The following is a 20,624-nucleotide window of genomic DNA, read 5'->3' as shown; positions in this document are numbered from 1 at the left end:
AGAGATTCTGTACCAATGTAATAATGTATGAGTAGCGAAATACAATAGGAAGGGCCCAGTGGCAAACTACTCATAGCTAACTGTCGTCCTTTCTTCTAGTCCTTTCTCCTCCCATGATACACTACATTCCACCCATGTAGAGAAATCATGTAGCACCTTTGAGATTAACTGAAAGAAAGAAGTTGGTAGCATGAGCTTTTGTAGACTTACATCTACTTCCTCAGGTGCATCTGCAGGAAGAAGACTTAAGTCTACGAAAGGTCATGCTGCCAACTTCTTCCTTTCAGTTAGTCCCAAAGGTGCTACAAGATCATTCTACATACTGATTCTACAGACTAACATGGCTATATCTTTACATTCCATCCAAGTGACACTTGTACACATACACACACACCCCTATGTAAGATTCTGCCTCACAAATGTAGCTTTCAAAACTCTAGAATGGGACCAAATTTCTCTTTGATTCTTGCCAGTTGATGGCTCCAAATCACTTCCTGTGGAAAAAATCACAGCGTCCATCTACCCTCCATATAGATGTTGTAATTTATAACTCATCTGACTTAAAGTTTTAATTTCTCCACAAGCCCCAAACTAGTAAGGTTGCTGGCCTATCTGGAATTTCTTTTTTCACCCAAGACCAAGACATTATCTGAACCATCAGTCTAAGCATGCCACAACATTTTAGTCAAGCCATCTCTTCGTCCCCAGCTGTGCATGACCAGATGACATAACACTGGTTTAGAAAAGAAATATGTTGCACTGAATCCTGCCACCACACCCCCAAATGCCACCATGCAGGGAAGACTCCACTGCCACTAAAGTTTCCCCTGCTACAATTACTACCAAGTTTTAGCATAAACTACAGCAGCTCTCTGTGGTAGAGGAAGGGCCTTTGCATATTTATAGTGCAAAAATGAGGAAGGAAGAGCCAAATTAGCAGCAACAAGTAAGCCATGAAAATCATTTTTACTGAGTGGGGCAAAATAGCAGGAGGGCTACATATTTCATCCAACATGAAATACTGGCGACAGCAAGGGGCTGCAAAATAGCCTGTAGGAAGGTGCATGAAGCCTATTGCCTAGACCTATGTTGGATGGACTAAAATACAGTTCCTTACATTCTATCTTTAGACAGAGAGATGTGTATCTTCTCTTCCTCCTATTTGATTCTTAGCATTTGTTGTTGTTCTGTGCTGACAAGTTGACTTTGAGTTACAGCAACTCTATGAATCGAAGACCTCAAAGAGACCCTTGTATTAATAGTCCTGCTCTGGACTTGTATTTAAACTGAAATAATAGGGCATCATCTTTGAAAAAGCATCTCTAAAACTCCACTCCACTGAACTTCCAATCTCATTTACACATTGAAATTAGGGGTGGGAGTGAAGAAACAAGTAGCATTATATTTGCAGTGTATGCACACTGTAATGTTTAGCCCCTCTATTAGTCTGAATAAAATTTTCCCTAAAGCTTCACCACCTTCCAGCTGGGAGACAATTATATTTCATTTTATATCTTTATTTTATCCTGACATGGCAGCATTTCTTGCTCCATTAAGCCCTCCCTGTCTGACAGCAAGAGGCAAACAAAAACACTCACAGTATTGGGCATATGAATTTCTGGATTAATACATCCCACTGTAGTTGTCAGCTGCATTATGTCTTCAATGACATCATCTATCTGAAAGAAATAAGTCAGAGAAGTACCTGAGTTACTATGTTGTAGCAAAAATAGCAGAAGTCTTGTAGTACCTTAAAGTCTAACGAATTCAATATAACATAAACTTTCATGGATAACAGTCTGTGAGATATAGGGATGATTTCCCCAGCCTAATCAGCAATATATATGCATGCATGTGAATAGGTATGGAAAATACAATGAGAAATTTGTGACTAGCGAATAGTTTTCATTTCACATGGTACTACAACATCTCTTGCTAGAAAAAAGGGGGACGAAAGCTCCCTCACAGCTAGTTTTTATGTATCATTTCCTATAGTGGGTCCTTGCTATCAACTCAGGTTTGGCTTCAGAATCTTCAGTGGATGCCAAAATCCATGGATACTTTATATGCAATGGCACAGTAAAATGGTGTCCCTTATATATAAAATGGCAAAATCAAAGTTTGCTTTTTAGAATGTTTTTTCCTTGGAATATTTTAAAGCCATGGATAGTTGAATCCATGGATACAGACAGAATCTGTGAATATGGAGGGGTGGTTGTACATTCTCGTCTGAAAAACGCACCCCCACCCCTAAACATTAAGTTATACAAGCAGGGGTTCATGTGCTGCAGCTCTGGCTGAATTATACCACTTTACATTGCAAAAGTAGGGGTTGCATATTTGAATTTTCCCTCATGTAAACTCATTCAATACTCCTGAAAACTTGTTCAGAACAGATTTAGCCCAGTTTCCTCCACTATTCCCTGTGTGTTTATATATGGAGTGGCAGAATTCAGAAAAACATAAAGCATATGATTGTACTATTCAAGTAACTGTCATGCAAGCAATTGTCTGAGAGGAGATGTGCTTCCTGGCAGAGAAGCAGGCTTCCCCACAATCAGTGTTCTTGCTTTCTCTGGTAAAGTACCAGAAAAAGCAAGGTTGGGCCCATATGCCTGTTTAAAAATCCACCAGTACCTTCTTCAAGAAATCCTCATGTTCCCAAGACTGTAATATACCCACCTCCCTTTCTGGGTTAGAGCCAATGTTGAGCATTGCCATTGGACTGTTGGGGGTGCTGTTGCCTGCAGAAGAGGACAAGACATGGCTTGGTGTTGGTCTCACACCTGGTGAGGCAGAAGGGGGAGGCTTAGGAGAAGGGGCACTGAGCAGTGGAGCAAATTTGTTCCCATAAGTTTCAGACAGGAATTCTTGGACCTTCTTGTCTCGTGACCGCTGCAAGTGGTATGTAGTAGGGTTCTCCAGGAAAGACTGAACCTAAAAGTAAACATTAAAAAGTCAGCAGAGGAGAAGGACAGCTATCCATATAAAAAGTGACAATAATTTTCAGAGGGGAGGGGGAAGGTTTAATTTTTCACAACATATTAACTTTGCAGATCTGACTTACTGCTTCACCAAGTGCACTCACACTTAAAACCATGGCATTTGTCTATCATTCTTCCCTGCCTTGGTTGTCTACCTTAGACTGCAAACTCCTTAGGGACATGGAACTTACATTGCTAGCCCTGTAAAATGCATTGCACAGTGGTAGCCCCATCACAAATTTCAGCATAAAGAGGCAGAAGATACTTCTGTAGTTCCCTAGTCAATAATAATTTTCCAACTGAGCTGAATAACCCATGCCCTCCACCATTTTTGAATTTTAAGTAATCACATGCAAAAGTGAGAGGAATTTAGAGACTGAGGGAGATTATTGTTGACAGTTTTGGAGTGACAGTGATCTTACTTTTAAATTCAAACTGGCTAACAGATTTATATCTTCCCAGTAACCCCCAGAGTCTTGCTACTGCTTCAAATACTGGTTTGCCTTGGTACCAGCAAACCAGTAACACATAATGATGTAGCATTGTACAGTAGGCCCTTGGTATTCACTGGAGTTTGGTTCCAGGACCCCGCGTGGATATCAAAATCCATGGATGCTCAAGCCCCTTTAGTTACAATGGCATAGTAAAATGGTGTCCCTAATCTACAATGGCAAAATCAAAGTTTGGCTTTTGGAATTTATATATTTTTAAAATATTGTCAAGCTATGGATGCTTGAATCTGTGGATATTTGATCCAGGAATCTAGCTGAGTTCATATCAACAAAGTACCATTCGAAGCTGCAACAAGGCTTGTGTGTATGCATGTGTGTGTGTTTGTAAAAGAAAAAAAAGATAAGTGTGTGGAGTTATAGTTACACTTAAAGATATGAATTTGTAAGATTTCACTTCCCTCCCAAGCAGTCCAATTAAATCAATTGGGGCAGAGGAAATCTTATCCTGTCCCACTTTTTTAAAAAGTGGGGGATCACTTTTTAGCCTAGCACCAAATTAATTATTTTTTTTATCAAAGATCACACTTAATGACATGACTGATTCAAGTAATAGTAATTTTTTAAAAACAAATTCTTGCGCACACTACTTAAAGGTAAGAACTAAAATTCTGAAGCATTCTGAAAGAAATTAAATATGTACCTTGGGAAAATATAAAGCTAACAAGTAACTGGTCACTTGACAATTTGAAGAAATCTTAATCAAGTCAATTGTTTTTTTAAAAAAAAATCTTTTCTTTCCCTGCATGCAAATGTTAGTATTGTGTTTAAAAAAATAATTACTACTTTCAAGAAAAAGGGCAATTCCACTTCTTAAGGAAGGGTAAACTATGTATTTTCTAAAGGAGTATAAACTCACTTAGGCATTCTCTGTTTGTTTATCTGAATTAAGTTATTTGCTGATTTTTTGGTTTTTGCCATTTTCATATGTCAATGGCTAATCCTGTTCAACATTTTTGTTAGGCAGCACCAACTGTACCTTTAAGACTTCTCCTGGCACAGGGGGTGGTGTCTGGAAATGAACTGGTGTGTTGATGGCAGGGGTTGGAGCCACTGGCATCTGCTGTTGCTGCATGTAATGCATCATTGCCTGCTGCTGCATGCGCTCCCGTTGCTCCTCTTGCTGTACTTGCTCTCTCATGAGCTGCATTCGTAAACCAATGCGTGACGCCATGGTTTATTTTTTTTTATGCTTGTCAAATCTTCTTGAAAGACACCTAAAATCCTAGGGAATAAATTAGAAGGAATCAGGCCCAACAATTCAAGATTAGCTTGTGGCCTTTTATCTATATGGTAGAAATATTGCCACACGCTACAAAACTCTGCACTGCACTTTAGAGAAAATAAGTTAGTTTGCACAAATGATACAAAAGCAACAATTACTCAACTATATAATAATAATAAATATAGAGTAAACTTAGTATAGATCACTTGTAGGGAACTTGTGGCTCTCCATATGTTGTTGAGCTACATCACTCATCATCCCTGGCCACTGGCCATACTGTTTGAAGCTGATGGAAACTGAAGTCCAGCATATAGAGTGTCATAAATTATTCACTCCTGGAGTAGGTTCTGTTCAACCACACTGCAACCATCTAACCTTTTGTTTTCTGAAACTAATCAGAATCTACTGAAGTTTTACAAACATCACTTTTAGTGGCAGTCAAGATAAACTTTGAAGGAAATGAACTGTTATGCAAATCCAGAAATTCTGTTTCTGTATGAGATCAGAACACATCTTGTTCACTATCAGTTTTGCTATAAGATGCCAATCACAGATGCAGGTGAAACATCAGGAAAAAACTCTTCCAGAACATGGCCACATAACCCAGTAAACCCACAGAACACTATGGACGCTGGCTGTGAAAGCCTTCTACTTCAGCTTTGCTATAGCTGCATGATTCAAATAAGAAACAGAATTGCCATCCAGGACTGTAACCTTATTGTTGTTATGTGCCTTCAAGTCAAATCTGATTTGTAGGCAAGCTATGGTAGGATTTTCTTGACAAGACATTCCATTGCTTTTTGCTCAGGGTGAGAGTGTGTGACTTATCCAAGGTCATCCAGTAGGTTCCCACGTCTGCATGGGGATCTGAAGTACACCAAACCGGCCTTCTGTATCATAATATACTTTATTTTATTCCCTGTTTTATAATCTTACAGTACAGCAAACTGACTTACTATTCCTTTATTGCATTTTATAAACACATTTGAATGAATGCTAATACTCAATATTCTTGCTTTTCTGAATGGGAAAAATTATTTTACATTTTAATGATATACATTTCACATTCACTCTTGCTCTTCTCTTAACACATAACAACTGGTGTGGCACCCTGTTCACATTCACTTTAAATTGAAAAAGGAAAAAAAGAGTTTAAAGTTAAAGTGAGTTAATAATCCCCTTACCCCTGACATTAAATTTTGCCCTGGATTAACCCAGGGAATGAAAACCCACTGCCCTCCTTCTGCTTCCTTATCACCTTCAGTCAGATGACAGGAGACACATATTAAACCTTACAGAACTGAGTCAGAGGTGATCCCAAGTACCCCCCCCCACACACACACACACACTCATCATGTGACACAGGTGGAATTCAAGACCAAAAAAGGAAAAAGGAAAAGATAAGAGCTTTGTTTGCATTAGACGGAGGATGAAAGATGGTCCAAAAGATGGGGTAACAGAGCAGTTATTGCATCTCCCTGCCCTGTTAGTGCTTCCTATGCTAGCTACAGCCTGGGCCTGAATTGTGAAAAGATGTTCAGATGTCACAGGGCTAATAAATTCTGCCAACAGAAATGTAGCGATGGGGCCCAACTTTGTGGAAATCTTTCGCCAGAGAAGGAAGGGATTAATTGAACACATCTCTTGTAAACAGAAAAGGTATTCCTGACTAATCTAAGAGCAAATTTTTAAACAATTATTATTTAAAACAAACCCTTTTAATAGATACACGATCTCAAAAGAGAGATGAGAGTTGGCTATACATGAATATCTATTTGACAGACATTAGCTTCAAGAAAATATATATTTTTGAACATAAAGTCATCTTACGCTAATGTATACGCCTAGCTCATGTGCATTATTGTTGCTGAGCACCTTCAAGTCATTTCTGACCTATGGTGATCCTAAGGCAAACCTGCAATGGGTTTTTAATGGAATGTTTCTTCGGAAGGGATTTGCCATTGCTATCCTTTCAGGATGAGAGAGTATGACTTGTCCAAAGTCTCTCAATAGATTTCCATGGCTGAGTGAGGATTTGAATCCTGCTCTTTTGAGTCATAGTCCAATGCTCAAACCACTACGCTACACTTGCTCCTATGTATTTTCCCTTTTTTCTGTACCTTTTGCTGTATCTTATCTTTTTTATTTTGTTTTTCTTTTCTTAGTAATATATTTTTAAAAATTCAACTAAACCCTTAAAAAAGAGATCAAGAGAAGAAAGGGAGACTGTTTCTAAGATGACACCTGCCTCCTCAACAAGAAAGGCTGGCATCCTGTTCAGTGTTTATGAGATCACAATCTCAACTCATATCTTGTAACCTTTGGGGTTCATGTTCTTGGTCATTAATACAGGTTGAGTTTCCCTTAGACAGAATTCCAAACTCTGAAATATTCCAAAACCCCAAACTTTTTTCATGGGTGGTTGAGATAGTGACATTTTTGCTCCCTGATGGTTCAGTGTACACAAACTTTTCTTTCATGCACATAATTATTTAAAATATTGTACAAAATTACCTTCGGGCTATGTGTATAAGGTGTATATGCAACATAAATGAATTTTATGCTTAGACTTGGGTCCCATCTCCATATGTCATTATGTATGTATATGTAAATACAGATATTCCAATCCCCCGCCCCCCAAAATAATCCAAAATCTGAAACACCTCTGGTCCCAAGTATTTCAAATAAGGGACATTCAACCTGTAACCTGCAGGGGTCTTTCCAGCTGCCTGACCAGGAGAGCACTTCAGCCATTGCCCAATTTTCCAAACTTCAGAGCCATGGAGATTTAGAATCAACTTTTTTTCTTGCATGCAACTTTAACCAGAATGAAGTCATTCATCTAAAACTCATACAATGTCTTTATGTGTAAGATCCGTAACAATAAACTCATAAACAAACTGTTATTTAGTTCAGGGAGGTTAGATGTCAGGCTCAGTTCATCTATCCTGTTTGTTTGGTTTTACTAAAATCCTAAGATTAAAAAATGGAGCCAAGTGCACAAAGTTATACACTAAGAATTATTGTTCAACCAGACATTACTCTACTGTTCAACACACACCTAAGCAGTTCAAGCACTAAGGACTGAGCTTTCTTGATTCTTCATTCAGGCTGGAATCTTCCTATGCCATAGACCAATAAGATAACAACAACCTGTAATATGAAAGCTCTTAAAATGAGTATGTTTTCATAGTGATTTTGCAGGGCCAGCTCAGCCCTCCTGAAAATGAATTCAGCTGCTTATTCAAATGCTGAAATATGCACACAGCATTTGACACCCTGCTGGTTAAGCTTTTTGTCCTCAGGGTGCCTCAGCTGTTTTACTAGCCGCCTTCTTCCATCACGGAGTGTGAAGAGCTTATAGGCCATATCTGGGCACAGATTAAGTTATCTTATTCCTTCTTGCTGTCATAACACAGGCAGTACATAACAACTGACACACAAAAGAATAGATGGCTTATTCATATGCTACACAAGCTGATTCAGAAACCAGCTTAACCTCTTACAAATAATGACGTTCCTTTTACCCAAATGGACAGGCAGTTATTCTCCAACACATAAGGAAAATCTACTATTTGTAGTGCTTTTCTTGCTTTTTCACTTTTTTCTTGACAATACATATTGTCCTACATTTCACAGAAGAACACTGGGACATGAGTGGCCAAGCAACATCAGTGTGGTCAAAATAGCAAAAGTTATTAATAAGGAAGGACAGACAAGTCAGCAGCATTTTGTTTTTGTCTGAACCTAATGGTTGAGGGCAAATTACTCAATTTGCAGCACTTGAAATAAGCTGAAAACAGAAAGGAAAATGGGAGGAGGATAAAAAAAACTGGGACATTTTAAATGCTGCAGAAAAGGTGGGGTGACAAAAGATTTATTGGGACTGTCCCTGACAAATTGGGACTGTCCTAATTTGACAGATATCAAAATAATTGCATAATGAGTTTGTTTTGTTTTGTTTTGTTTTGGTTTGGTTTTAAAGCAGGACCCAGGGTGCATAATAACAGCCCTGTGGGATACAGATTGAAAGACTTTAAGTATTGCAAGTCCTTATTTTATAGCTATGCCATGTGTTCCAGCCAATGGAATAAAAACATGGAGAGAGGGAAAGTGTTACAAAATACCAAGTGATGGTAGCTACATCTAGGGAATCTAGACAGAAGCAGCTTCAGGTTACCTCCCCACACACCTACAAAACACTTCCATTCTACTGCTGAGGGAAACCACTGTAAATGCATGGTTGGAAAATCCATTTGGTAAACAGGAGGGAGAATGGAAGTACTATGGCATCATGTGCAAACGTAAGCCTCAGTTCAAGAGGTGTAAGATCCAAGTGTCACAATGCCTTTATATTAATGTACTGTGTGATCATACATAGACTATTCTGGTCACTCCACCTCAGAAAAGATGTTGTAGAGCTGGAATTATGTTCAAAGAGACAACCAAAACGATCAAGAGGATGAAGTATTTCCTTTTGAGGAAATGGTTACAACATTTGCTGTTTTTCAGCTTAGACAAGTCACTAAGGGGTAAAGAGAGATATGACAAAGTTGTGTAAAATTATAGACAGGATGTAGACAAAGGAGTGGGATACACATCCCCATGCCTTTTCTCACAATAATAGAGCCCAAGATCATGTAATGAAGATGAACAGTGGAAAATTAAAAAAGCATGGATATAACTCTTTAAAGGTAACAATGGCCCCATACAGACAGGCCAAAATAAAGATGCTCCAGGTCACTTTGAGGTATGCTGTTTAAATGATGCATGTGTCCTAAGAGTCCGGAAATCGTGCCAAAGCCACGCTCCGGTCCCAAACAAGAAAAGTACTGTATGAAATAAATCTAAGCAGGCAAATGTGACAGGCTTTTTGCCACATGATTGTATTTTTAAAATACGTCTCAGTCTCCATTCCTGTACTATCCTAAGCCAGCTTGGATATAAATAAATTACATGAATCAAAAACTATTGGATGGTGTGAAGAATGGAATTAATTATCTATAGCAGAGAATTGATTTAAAATGCTGGAAGAGTCACCCATGGGAGAACTGCTTCCTATTATCATTTAGACATTTTGAAAGTCTAGCTAGAAAATACAGTTAAGAATAGCAACACAAGCACTGCATATTCAGCCATAAATGTGCACCAACTGGGAACCAAATTATTATGCTTCAAAACCTGGTGTATTATACTAATAATATTCTTGTCCAGGGGGTCTTCCATATTTGTGACGTGGACATTTAACAGACCATGACCTCTAATCCACAGGGTGTTTTGTGTACTGGCCATTCACCTGCTTGTAACCTGACTAGAACAAAGCTCACAAGTTGCTATACTTTCAGGCAAGCACACATTTGTTGTGCTGTGGGCACATGTTGTGAACTGCAGAACATCTCACTCCCTTTCTTGAGAGTCGATACAGTTGGCTGTCCATATCCACAGATTCTTTATCTATGAATTCAACCACCCACAGATTGAAAATATTCAAATATATATATATATAAATTATGAAAAGCAGACCTTGATTTTACCATTTCATACAAGAGACATAATTTTATTATGCCATGGTATTTAATGCAATTTGAGCATTCTCAGATTTTGGTATCCACAGTGAGTCCTGGAACCAAACCCCAGAGGATACCAAGGGTTCACTGTACATGGCATAACAGGATCTTTTCCAGGTTTGAGGGAGCCCCAAACAAAATGCCCTCTGCTACATCCCAGTATCTGTTGCTGGACCCTCACATGTGCATATATGTCTTCAAGTCACCTCTCAATTTATAGTGACCTCATGAATTTCATAGGATTTTCAAGAGCACAGAAGTCGAAATACCAGTTCCTGTGTGTCATCTGGGCCACCAAGCCAGCCTGCCTGAGGCTCTATTTTGTTGCCAGGCTGTTTCGAGGCAAAAACTCGAAAAAGGTACCCCATTATGTGTCTCATCAGGCCCCCTCTGGCACTGTGTGTGTGTGTGTGTGCGCGCGCGCGCCCACGTGTACATGCGCACACGCATGCCTTCAAGCTGCCTGTTGACCTAATGCAACCTCATGAATTTCGTAGGGTTTTCTTAGGAAAGGAATCCTCAGGGGTGGTTTTGCCAGTTCTTTCCTCTGACTTATAGCCTACCGTATCTGGTATTTGTTAGCGGTCTCCCATCCAAATACTAACCAGAACTGACACTGTTTAGCTTCCAGGATCAGAAAGAATCTGGTGCCTTTAGGGTATTTAGGCCAGCTCATTAAACCATACATCCAATTAAAACACCCCTTTAAGAGATAAACAATTAAAATACATACTTCATATTAAAAGCAGCACATCTAACTGCATATCACTCCATCCTGTTCAGCCTGTTTAAACAAGGTCTTTGTCCTGCCAGCAAAAAGACAGCAGAGAGGAGGCAGATTGAATCTCCCTCTCCACAGAGTTAAAAAGTTTAGGAGCAGCCATCAAGAAGGCTCTCCCTTTTCCCACCAGCAATATCCATAAAAAGGTAGAATTGGTCTCTGAGAAATCTATACTAGATGTACTTATTTATTCCCTCCCCTCCACAGTAAACAGACTTTATGTATGAAATTTATATTTCCACCTGGAGCTGATACTCTTATTTCCCTGGCTCCATTCTTCCTGTGTAAAGGCCCTCTGTGTCTTGATAGATTATACTCTTGCTAGAATCAACTTTACAGCCTCACTCTTGGATTTCCCCTATAAAAGGCCAACATACCAAAAAACCACAATGACTACAATCTAGGGTTGTTATAGAGCATTCATTCCCTACCACCACTACCAGCAAAAATGTTTCTAGAAGTAGTAGTAGTGATTATAACACTAGGCTACTTTTCAAGGCTGCCATAGCCCACAACCTCTCAGCCACAGCCCTGCCAATACACAATATGTTTACAGAAATTGTGAGTTGTATCTACACTGACTGGATGAATAGTTGGGTTTTTAAAAAAAATTATTTTAGAGAAAAATATTAAATAAGACTTGAGTTATAAAAATCATTAGTAACCATCTTTATTAATACCATGGGGATATAGAAAAATTACTGCAAAATAACAGCTCCATTAAACTCTTGGATTTCAGATTTTTATGGGGGAGCAAAACAATGGCTTTTAAATAAAATTCTTTCTTTAAAAACAAGGCATGTCAATTACTACTATAACTTGATTCATTGGCTAAAACACTGAACTCTAGCAAGTAAGCTCTCTCAGCAGGTGGCATCACAGTCCCATCTCAACGATGTGCTGGCAGTTTGAGGTTATGATTGAACAAAAACATCTCCTCCCAGCTGAAATCTTTCTGCCACCTGTTCTTAGAGATGGGCTAAGAGAACAATTTGCCAGTGGAACTGCCCTCTGGCTAAGATTTATCAGCAACACAGCAAAATTAAGAGGCAGGACAAGAGCAAGTAACAGTAAATCCAAACCTTTTCTGGACCAAGTGTGGGTCATTTCCATATTATATAATGTAATATGCTACAATTAGTGTTAGGGCTCACCAGTGAAAGCTGGGGTGTTTTGTTTTGGGACTCCTCAAACCTGGAAGAAATATCAGTGGTCTGATATAACCCTTTAATTAGTCACAAAGTAATACCTGGCACTGTTGAGAGCTTGAAACTTGTTTTTGTTTGTTTGTTTTTGTTTTTAAAGGAGGACCCAGGGTATATAATAACAGCCTTGAGGGATACACATTGAAAGGTTTTAAGTATAATTCCTTATTTTATTTTCTGATATAGCTGTGCTATGTGTTCGAACCAATGGAATAAAAACATGGCAAGGGAATGTGTTACAAAATACCAAGTGGTCGTAGCTACATCTATGGATCCTTATTACAATCTTAGAGCCTTATTGTATTTGAAAAGAAAAACAAAAGCCAGCAAAATAGAATGCCTACAAAGCACTTCCATTCTACTGCCGAGGGAGACCATTGTAAATGCATGGCTTTTGTCCTGCTCAAAAAATCCATTTGGAAAAGCTACACATTTATACCACCAGCTCCCTCTGGACAGAGAAGAGAAGTACTACAATGCCATGCGGGACTATAAGCCTGAAGGTGCTGCTATCTCACAGGCTTTCATTTTTTTAAAAAATGAGAGAAGGCTCTAAGTATCTGTCACCCAAAATTTCACTTCTTCTTGTTGTGTGCCATCAAGTCATTTCTGACTTATGGCGACCCTAGCATAGGGTTTTCCTAGAATATTTGTTCAGACAGGCTTTGCCATTGTCTTCCTCTGAAGCTGAAACAGTATGACTTGCTGTCTCTCCCAAGGTGGAACAGAGCCCCCAGTCCCAAAGTATCCTTTTTGTTCTTCTTCCTTGCTTTGGGGTCACTCAAGGATTTCTATAATTTTCCTTGGGAGCATCTCAAACTGCTAGTTAGCTGGTGATTCCATTGGGAAGCTGTCCCAGAATTTCATAAGATGCAGACACAGCAGTTAAAGTAGAATCACAGTGCTGTAATAATCTAGTGTGAAATAGGGCCCAAAGAGTGATGCCTTCCTGTTTCTGAATAAAACAAGAATTCAACCTCATCTGTATGCAAAGCATGTGTTTTACCACTCATTTATAGGAACCACCTTCTACACTTGAGTGTAGAATTAGTTCTTAGTAGACTTCTAACTTTGCCATTTTTTTTTCTTGTGGTAAGCCTTAATTTGACTTTATTTCCAATGTATCCTAAAACTTGCATAGACTACAGATCTTTTCATTAGACACACAAATTGGCAGATGTAATATTGATTATGAATGCATAGACACAGAGGCTCAGAGGTGACACAAAAGGATAAACAGAGTTGTTAAATGGCATGAAATGCAAAAGGTATAGTTAGTCTGTGAGATTTCCACACAAAGCTCAAAAGGTATCAACATAACCAAATGTATATCTAATTTTGCATGGAAGTGGCCCCACTTTTTTATTCCATAATGCACATCTCTCTGTATGTATGTGCATCTATATCTATATCAATATATGTGTGTGAAATACATTGGATAATAATGGTTTATATTGCAACAAATCTGCCGGAATTTAAAGCTCCACAAAGCTTTTGTTGTTGCTGCTGCTGAAGCAAACTAATATGGCTACTCATCTGGAATTAATTTTTGGTCTCACACTAGACCATCTGAAAGCATACCACAGATTATATATCATCAAGAGCCATATACAGGGCAAGAGGTTAGGAACATATACAGTTAGAAACACCATGAACATTATCTACTCCGTAAATTCAGAGATCAGCTGAAGTCCTGTTTGCAGGGTACCTTCTCCTAGTTGGAATCCTTAACTGAAGCAATTTCTTTTGTTCTGATATTAGGAATCACTTCTCCATACTATTATAAAAGTAGATTTGCTATGTCATAAGCATAACATTCTGAGGCAGATTTTCCCCTTTAGGAAATTCCTGCACTTCACTTCAGAATGAGAACTTAATCTAGAGCAATCGTGCAAGCTATAAAAGCCATGGAGAACTGTAAACCAAGACTGTTTAAAATAGCTCTGTTGGCTCTGCTTGGCTTCACCCTATGTAACGTTCATTAGCTTCTGCTTTCACTCTGACTCACTCAACAGGATGGGTGGGTAAACAGGACAGGAGGACTAAAGGAAGGAAAATGACAACCAGTAGACATATGGAACACTAACACAGCAATCCTACACATATTTAATACAAGCATACCTCAGTTTACAAAACCTCTGAGAAAGATGCTCGTTTCTGCAAAGTCTTTATGCTTGTCCAGTCCCCTTTTCCTTGTTTTCTGCCAAGCTGCAAGTTTTTTAGCAGCAACAACACATAGAGGATAGTGAAGGAGGGCTAGAGAAATACAGACTTTGTGTGTCAAATAGCTGCTTGCTGTTTCAATTCCAAGTCTGCATTAATATAATAAAGGTTGGGCTGGCAAAGAATGGGTTTCTACTCTAGCTGATCCTACTATAGTTGTACCTATGTCTACTGCAGGCAAGGTAACAGCAGCTGCCTCCAGAGTCCTTTACTGAGCATGCACATAGGTATTTCATTTTCCATGTGAATGTTTTAAGTTTTGAATAAAAACTCTGCTGAAACATATTGAACCGCTCTTCTTTTTTGTGGTGTAGGAACCTATCCCTATTATTTCTCTATTATTTCTGCCTCTGGTATGAAAATTTATTTTAAAGAAATAATACTTAGGAACACATCCACTTTGTTAACTGAGGCGTACCTATAGTCAGAAGTAATTCTGACTGTGTTCAGTGGTACTTACCCCCCAGTAAGTATAATTATAATTCCAGTATAATACTACAATTAGTTTCCAGGCAAGCGCCACAGTATTAGGTTTTGCCTTTAAAGCCCTACAAGGTTTGGTTGGGTCTAGGTTACCTATGGGATTGCCTCTTCCTGTATAATCTGCCCCATACACTCAGGTCCTCTAGTGGACATTTATTCCCGTCAACCAGAACTAGGTCGGCAACTGTCAGCCAGAGGACTTTTTCCTTAGCCACCCCTAGACTGTAGAATGACCTGCTGGAGGAGATTACACAGCTAAATACACTGTCCAAATTTAAAACAGCATTGAAAACCAGTCTCTTCCAGCAAGCTTATCCAGATAATTTTTAAATTATGCATTTTAAATGTGGATTGTTTTAGAATGTGTATGTCTTATTTGTCCTTTTAAACTGTTGCATTATTTAATTAATGTGTTTTAACTGATGTTGTGTATTGTTTATTTGATGTTGTTCCCCACCTCAATCCATAGGGAGAATCAAGTAATAAATAAATAAATATTACTACTACTACTATTACTACAACTACATATACTGCACTTGCCTAAAAAGGAGGGAGCTGCCCTTTTTACCAATAAGACTTGTGCTGGGCCAAAGTTTCATTATGTTCAATCTTTGTGGGTATGAACACAATTGTACTAATTTTCAGTTGTATGATGACTTGCGAGGCAGCAGAGACTTTTACTTTGCTTTTTCCCCTTGTAATATAAAAACTACAGCCATCTGTTGACTGCTTCATCTTTATTATAAGTCAACCTGCCTTGAAAAACATTTCACCCAACCACCAGCCAACCCCAGAAATCTCCAGAACTGGCTTTCTCTTTTATGGAAGAAACTAGTCTTCCATAACAGTGAAGGACATCATTTCAAATAGCATAATGGGATGTCAGACAACCGTCCTGTTTAGCATCTCCTTATTCATCACCATCCAAAAATCAATACAGTTGGCCATTCTTATACACGGATTTCTTGTACACGAATTCAAGCATCCACGGTTTGAAAATATTCAAAAAAAGTATAAATTTCAAATATCAAACCTTGATTTTCCTTTTTTTATAAGGGACACCATTTTGCTATGTTATTATATTTAATGGGACTTGAGCCTCCACGGATTTTGTTATTTGTCATCCTAGAACCAAACCCCAGCGTATAACAAGGGTTCACTGTACAACACTACATACAAAACACTCTGATGAAGCAGCATAATAATCCTTATATCACTTGCTGACTTCCTTGAATTTCTTGTACTCTATAAGCATACGTATATCATTAAGTTTCTGTGGCATTTATTAGTAGTAGTATTAGTAGTAGTATACTTTATTTATATAGCGCTGTAGATTTACACATTTAATTGACTGTTTCTATTGTGATTAGAATTAGGATGTAAATAATCAAAAATAATGACCACAGAAGAAATACATAAATTCAACCTAGACAATGAAGAAATTGAATTAAAGAGTTCCTGTAAGTAGGATGAAACATCGACCAGACTGGTGACTGGTGGGAGACAAGAAATAAAAAGAAGACTAGGGCCCGTTACAGATAGGCCTAAAAGTATGCGCTCCACACGTACTAGGGTTAGAAAAGAGCGTCCTTTCCAGACGCTCCCAATCCTAGCACGCGCAGAACGTGCACAAAATGGCGGCGGCCGTTCCACACGGCCGCCGCCATTACGACGTCACAGACACTCTGCCTCTGCGCCATGTGAGGGCGCCTAGAGCGCCCTTTCCGCAGCGTAAGAAGGAGCTCCGAAACGGAGCTCCTTCTGGGGTTTGCCCAGAGACGCAGAAGAGAAAGGGGCCAAGCCCTAGGGATACCCCTTTCCAGGCCGCAGGGAAGCGGCCTTTTGCCGCTTCCCCGTGGCCTGGAAAGCAGAGGATCGGGGCCTTGGAGGCTGCCGGTCTGGCAGCTGAGGCCCCGATACAGCGGGGAAAGGGGCAGGTGCAGGCCTCCCCAAACGGGCGGTCTGTAACCCACCCATGAATGGTAAAGTCAGCTATGAAAGAACTAGATAAGGTCCAAAACAGTAAAGATATACAACTGAGCACCAAAGTCAGAGTTGTTCAAGCCATGGTATGCCCCATCACCATGTACAGATGTGAGAGCTGGACGGATTTGAAAAGATATTAAAGAAAACAGATAGGAAAAGAATCAAGTCAATTGAGATGTGGTGCTCAAGAAAAGTGTTGAGACACAAAGACAAGCAAATGGGTCCTTGAACAGATCAAACCATAACTCCCCCTGAAAGCCAAGATAACAAAACTGACGCTGTCGTACTTTGGCCACACCATGAGAAGGAATGACTCATTTAAAAAGATACTAATGCTTGGGAAGGTGGAGAGCAGTAGAAAGAAAGGATAACCATATGCCAGATGGCTAGACTCAATTAGGGAGGTCAGGGACATGAATCTATAGGACTTGAGCAGAGCAGTGGAGGATAAGAGGGCTTGGCGATGTCATGGCCACAGGATCGCCATGAGTCGGGACCAACTCAAGGGCAGTTAACAACAACAACAATCATCATATTCTATTGGTATGTGTTCCAACCTCAAGGCTGCAGTTCTATGCCCTTTTAGTAGTGGGACATACTGATGAGTACATATGTCCAGAATGACACTATAAACAACTATGGAAGATGCATTCACAATTCTATGTCGCTGGAAAAGGAAAACATAGCCTGTCTCCACTATTTCTTTGCCCCTATCCCAGTTCTGTGACAGGAAGAAGGGAGTAAGGATGCATTTGTTTAAATTATTTCTGTGTCACCTCCCAGTTCACAAGGGCTCCCAAGGCGCTGAACAAATAAAAGCTAATTAAAATAATACAGAGCTTAAGAAAATATATAAAATACCAGACATGTGGTATTGTAGTAAGATCAAAAAGTTCTGGGGGGAAATACATTTAACCATTCAAAAATATTTAAGATACAATTTGAAATGTTACCAGAATTTTACTTCTTAAATATAACATCTGTTTTCAAAAAAGAAATAGAAAATAAGTACTGGAGGGTGTTATTGTACATAGTGACAGCGGCAAGATTGGTCCTAACTAAAAATTGTAAAAACAGTGATTCGCCAACTCTAGAGGAATGGACACTAAAATTACAAGAATTAAGAGAAATGGACAGACTTACATTCCTGATCAACAATAAGGGTAAAGATAAACTAAATGAGGAATGGTTTCCGGTACTACAATTTTGGGGAAATACATTTAGTATCAAAAAAGATCTAATGATTTAAGGAATGCATTATATTTTATAGAAATATAAATTATAAAATCTTATAAGATCTGATTAATCAAGGAAACGTAAAACTTTGTTGACTGTTTGTTAGGCCTTTATTGGGAACATGTGAGATATATTACACAGACAGATGAATTAATGTGAAACACAACGAATAATGACACCTGTAAAAGCAAAGCATTTTGTATATATTGTGAATGATATATTTCTAATAAAAATAAAATAAAATAAAACAATACAGAGATAAAGGCATTTTAAAACCCCTTTAAAATACTCTATTAAAACCATTAAAAATGATCCAAAAACTATTCTACAATCCAGTTTCTTTGGGTAGGGAAGCAGGGAGATTTCCTCTGAATACAAAGGGAGTCCTCTTAACGCAAAGTTTGCGTTAAGAGAAATCTCCTTGCTTCCCTGCTTCCTTTGCAACAATTGAAGAACACTAGAGGGAGCCTCGTTTCCATGTGGATTAGGGAGCGGTCCTAGCGTTCACAAACAGGGGCTGCTTTTACCTTTCAGCTACTTTTGGAGGACGTTTTAACAGCGATGCAGGCAAGTGTGAAAATCTTCTATGTTGTGGGACTGCAACTCCCACCAGCCCTAGCCAAGACAGCCAACGGTGAGAAATGCTAGGAGCTCCAGTCCAACAACATCTGAACGGTATGATCCCTTCCTCCTGCTGTAATTAGTAAAGATAGCAAATGACTCTTGAACACTGTGATGAGTAGCAGGAATGAATGACTTGTTAAAGTAACTTTCCAAGCATTCAAAAAATACCCCAGAGAGACTAAGTTACTCACCAAACCTCAAATGGAAAGGGCACCCACAACCTCAGGGACTGGGGAGATACATATGGGAAGAGCCGTTCTTTCAATATCCCTTCCGTATGGCTTCCTAGCATTCAAAAAAGGGGGGAAATAAGGGGAAACCATGATCAATAATTTTGGCAAGGAATAATAGTCTATCTTTAAATACACACACTCACACATTCTGCACGCACACACGCACACGCACACCAGAAGAGATACTATAGCATTTTATACTCATACCAGGACATTCATTCTTATTGGATACTGAAAAGCACAGTAATACTTGATATGAAGTTGTAGTTATCTTAAAAGGTAAAATCATGCCTTTTATGTTATAATATAGTTCTGGGGGTGGAATCCCCAAGTAGTGCTGAACTTTGCAGTAATCAGTGAGAACTAACTTAGTAAATCGGTAGCAAGTATCAGTAGAGTAAACCAGAGGGAGATAATTTTTGGTTGGGGAACTCCAACAAGAGTTATGCCATGTATTAAAAACCCACAAATGCTAGAATAACTGTATATTGTGATTCAAGAACACATGACTCTGTGACATCTGACATGAAATCTCATTTCCTGTACCATCATAAACAGGAGTAATTTCACATAGTCAAATGAAGGAGTTGATCTTTTTTGTAAACCTGATCTTTATTCAGGTGAGTAAGTAATGTGTGTGTACCTAAAATTCTAGACGAAGGGCAAATTGTATTTTAAAGCTGGGTGAAAAGCTCTGAGGGGAAAATCCACCTCCAAGTTAGAAGCAGGAGTATTGTCCACAATGCCTCTAACAAGGAGATTAAGGCATCATTTTGTCAGTTTCAAAGAGCTTTGCCCATTGAGATATTTTTCACACTTGTTTAAACAAAATACAAACCAGGGGTGGATGAACATTACTGCAGGTGTTAACAGGAGAATTGTGACCAAGCAGCATGCCACACAAGGACAAATGATACTACCAGATGCAAAGTAGCACAGACTGAAGGCACCAGTGCAAACATCTTAGATTCCAGGAATCCTATCTAACTACAGTTCATCAATCTAACAACATGCATCCAATCACTTTAGGTCACCTGTATGCTTAGGTTACCGTTTAGCAACTTATAAAAGCTGTTTCATCAGTGAGCACTATCAAGATTGTTCAGGTGATTTGTTTATGTATAAATGTACTTCTCAACACAAATATATAAAATTTAAATAGAATGATAAATGTTTCTTACATAGCATAGTACTGCTAACGCACTGGTTTCAAATTATATCATTTCTGAATTTTCTACTACTATTTGGTTTTGGGTAGTTGGAAGGGATAGCAAATGCCTGTAAAAATATATTTATCAAGAAGGTTAAAAATAAACTTCTAAGAGGGCAGGAGCTATATATATCACATGCAAAACATTCAGGGATGGGTTAAGTTACAGATTCCTTCAACCTACTCAAGAAGGTTGCATTGGTAATCTTATAAAATCATTCTTCATTGGGAGAAGAGAGAAGTAAGAGAATTTCCAAACAGTGGTTTGTTTGCTAGGTCATGCTTAAAAATAATCATAACAGCTACCTAAAATAAGGAAGCATGTGGATTTTAATACTTAAAGGAACTCAAAGGCATC

The 20,624-nt window shown here is 38.8% G+C and overlaps 1 protein-coding gene across 1 annotated transcript in view; it reads right to left on the bottom strand.

Annotated features, from left to right (window-relative positions):
- TFEB (transcription factor EB) overlaps window positions 1–20,624 on the bottom strand; it is a 73,621-nt gene that overhangs the window by 6,738 nt on the left and 46,259 nt on the right. The window contains exons 2-5 of the mRNA XM_042463498.1: window positions 19,015–19,108; window positions 4,473–4,718; window positions 2,683–2,937; window positions 1,599–1,679 (exon numbers count right to left, since the gene is read on the bottom strand). Of these exons, the coding sequence (XP_042319432.1) occupies window positions 1,599–1,679; window positions 2,683–2,937; window positions 4,473–4,667 (531 nt within the window). The 5' untranslated portion in view covers window positions 4,668–4,718; window positions 19,015–19,108. The remainder of the gene's footprint in view (window positions 1–1,598; window positions 1,680–2,682; window positions 2,938–4,472; window positions 4,719–19,014; window positions 19,109–20,624) is intronic.

The sequence above is a fragment of the Sceloporus undulatus genome, chromosome 4, assembly GCF_019175285.1.
Source record: "Sceloporus undulatus isolate JIND9_A2432 ecotype Alabama chromosome 4, SceUnd_v1.1, whole genome shotgun sequence".
NCBI classification, from domain to species: domain Eukaryota; kingdom Metazoa; phylum Chordata; class Lepidosauria; order Squamata; family Phrynosomatidae; genus Sceloporus; species Sceloporus undulatus.
This window is presented reverse-complemented; position numbering and strand designations above follow the sequence as displayed.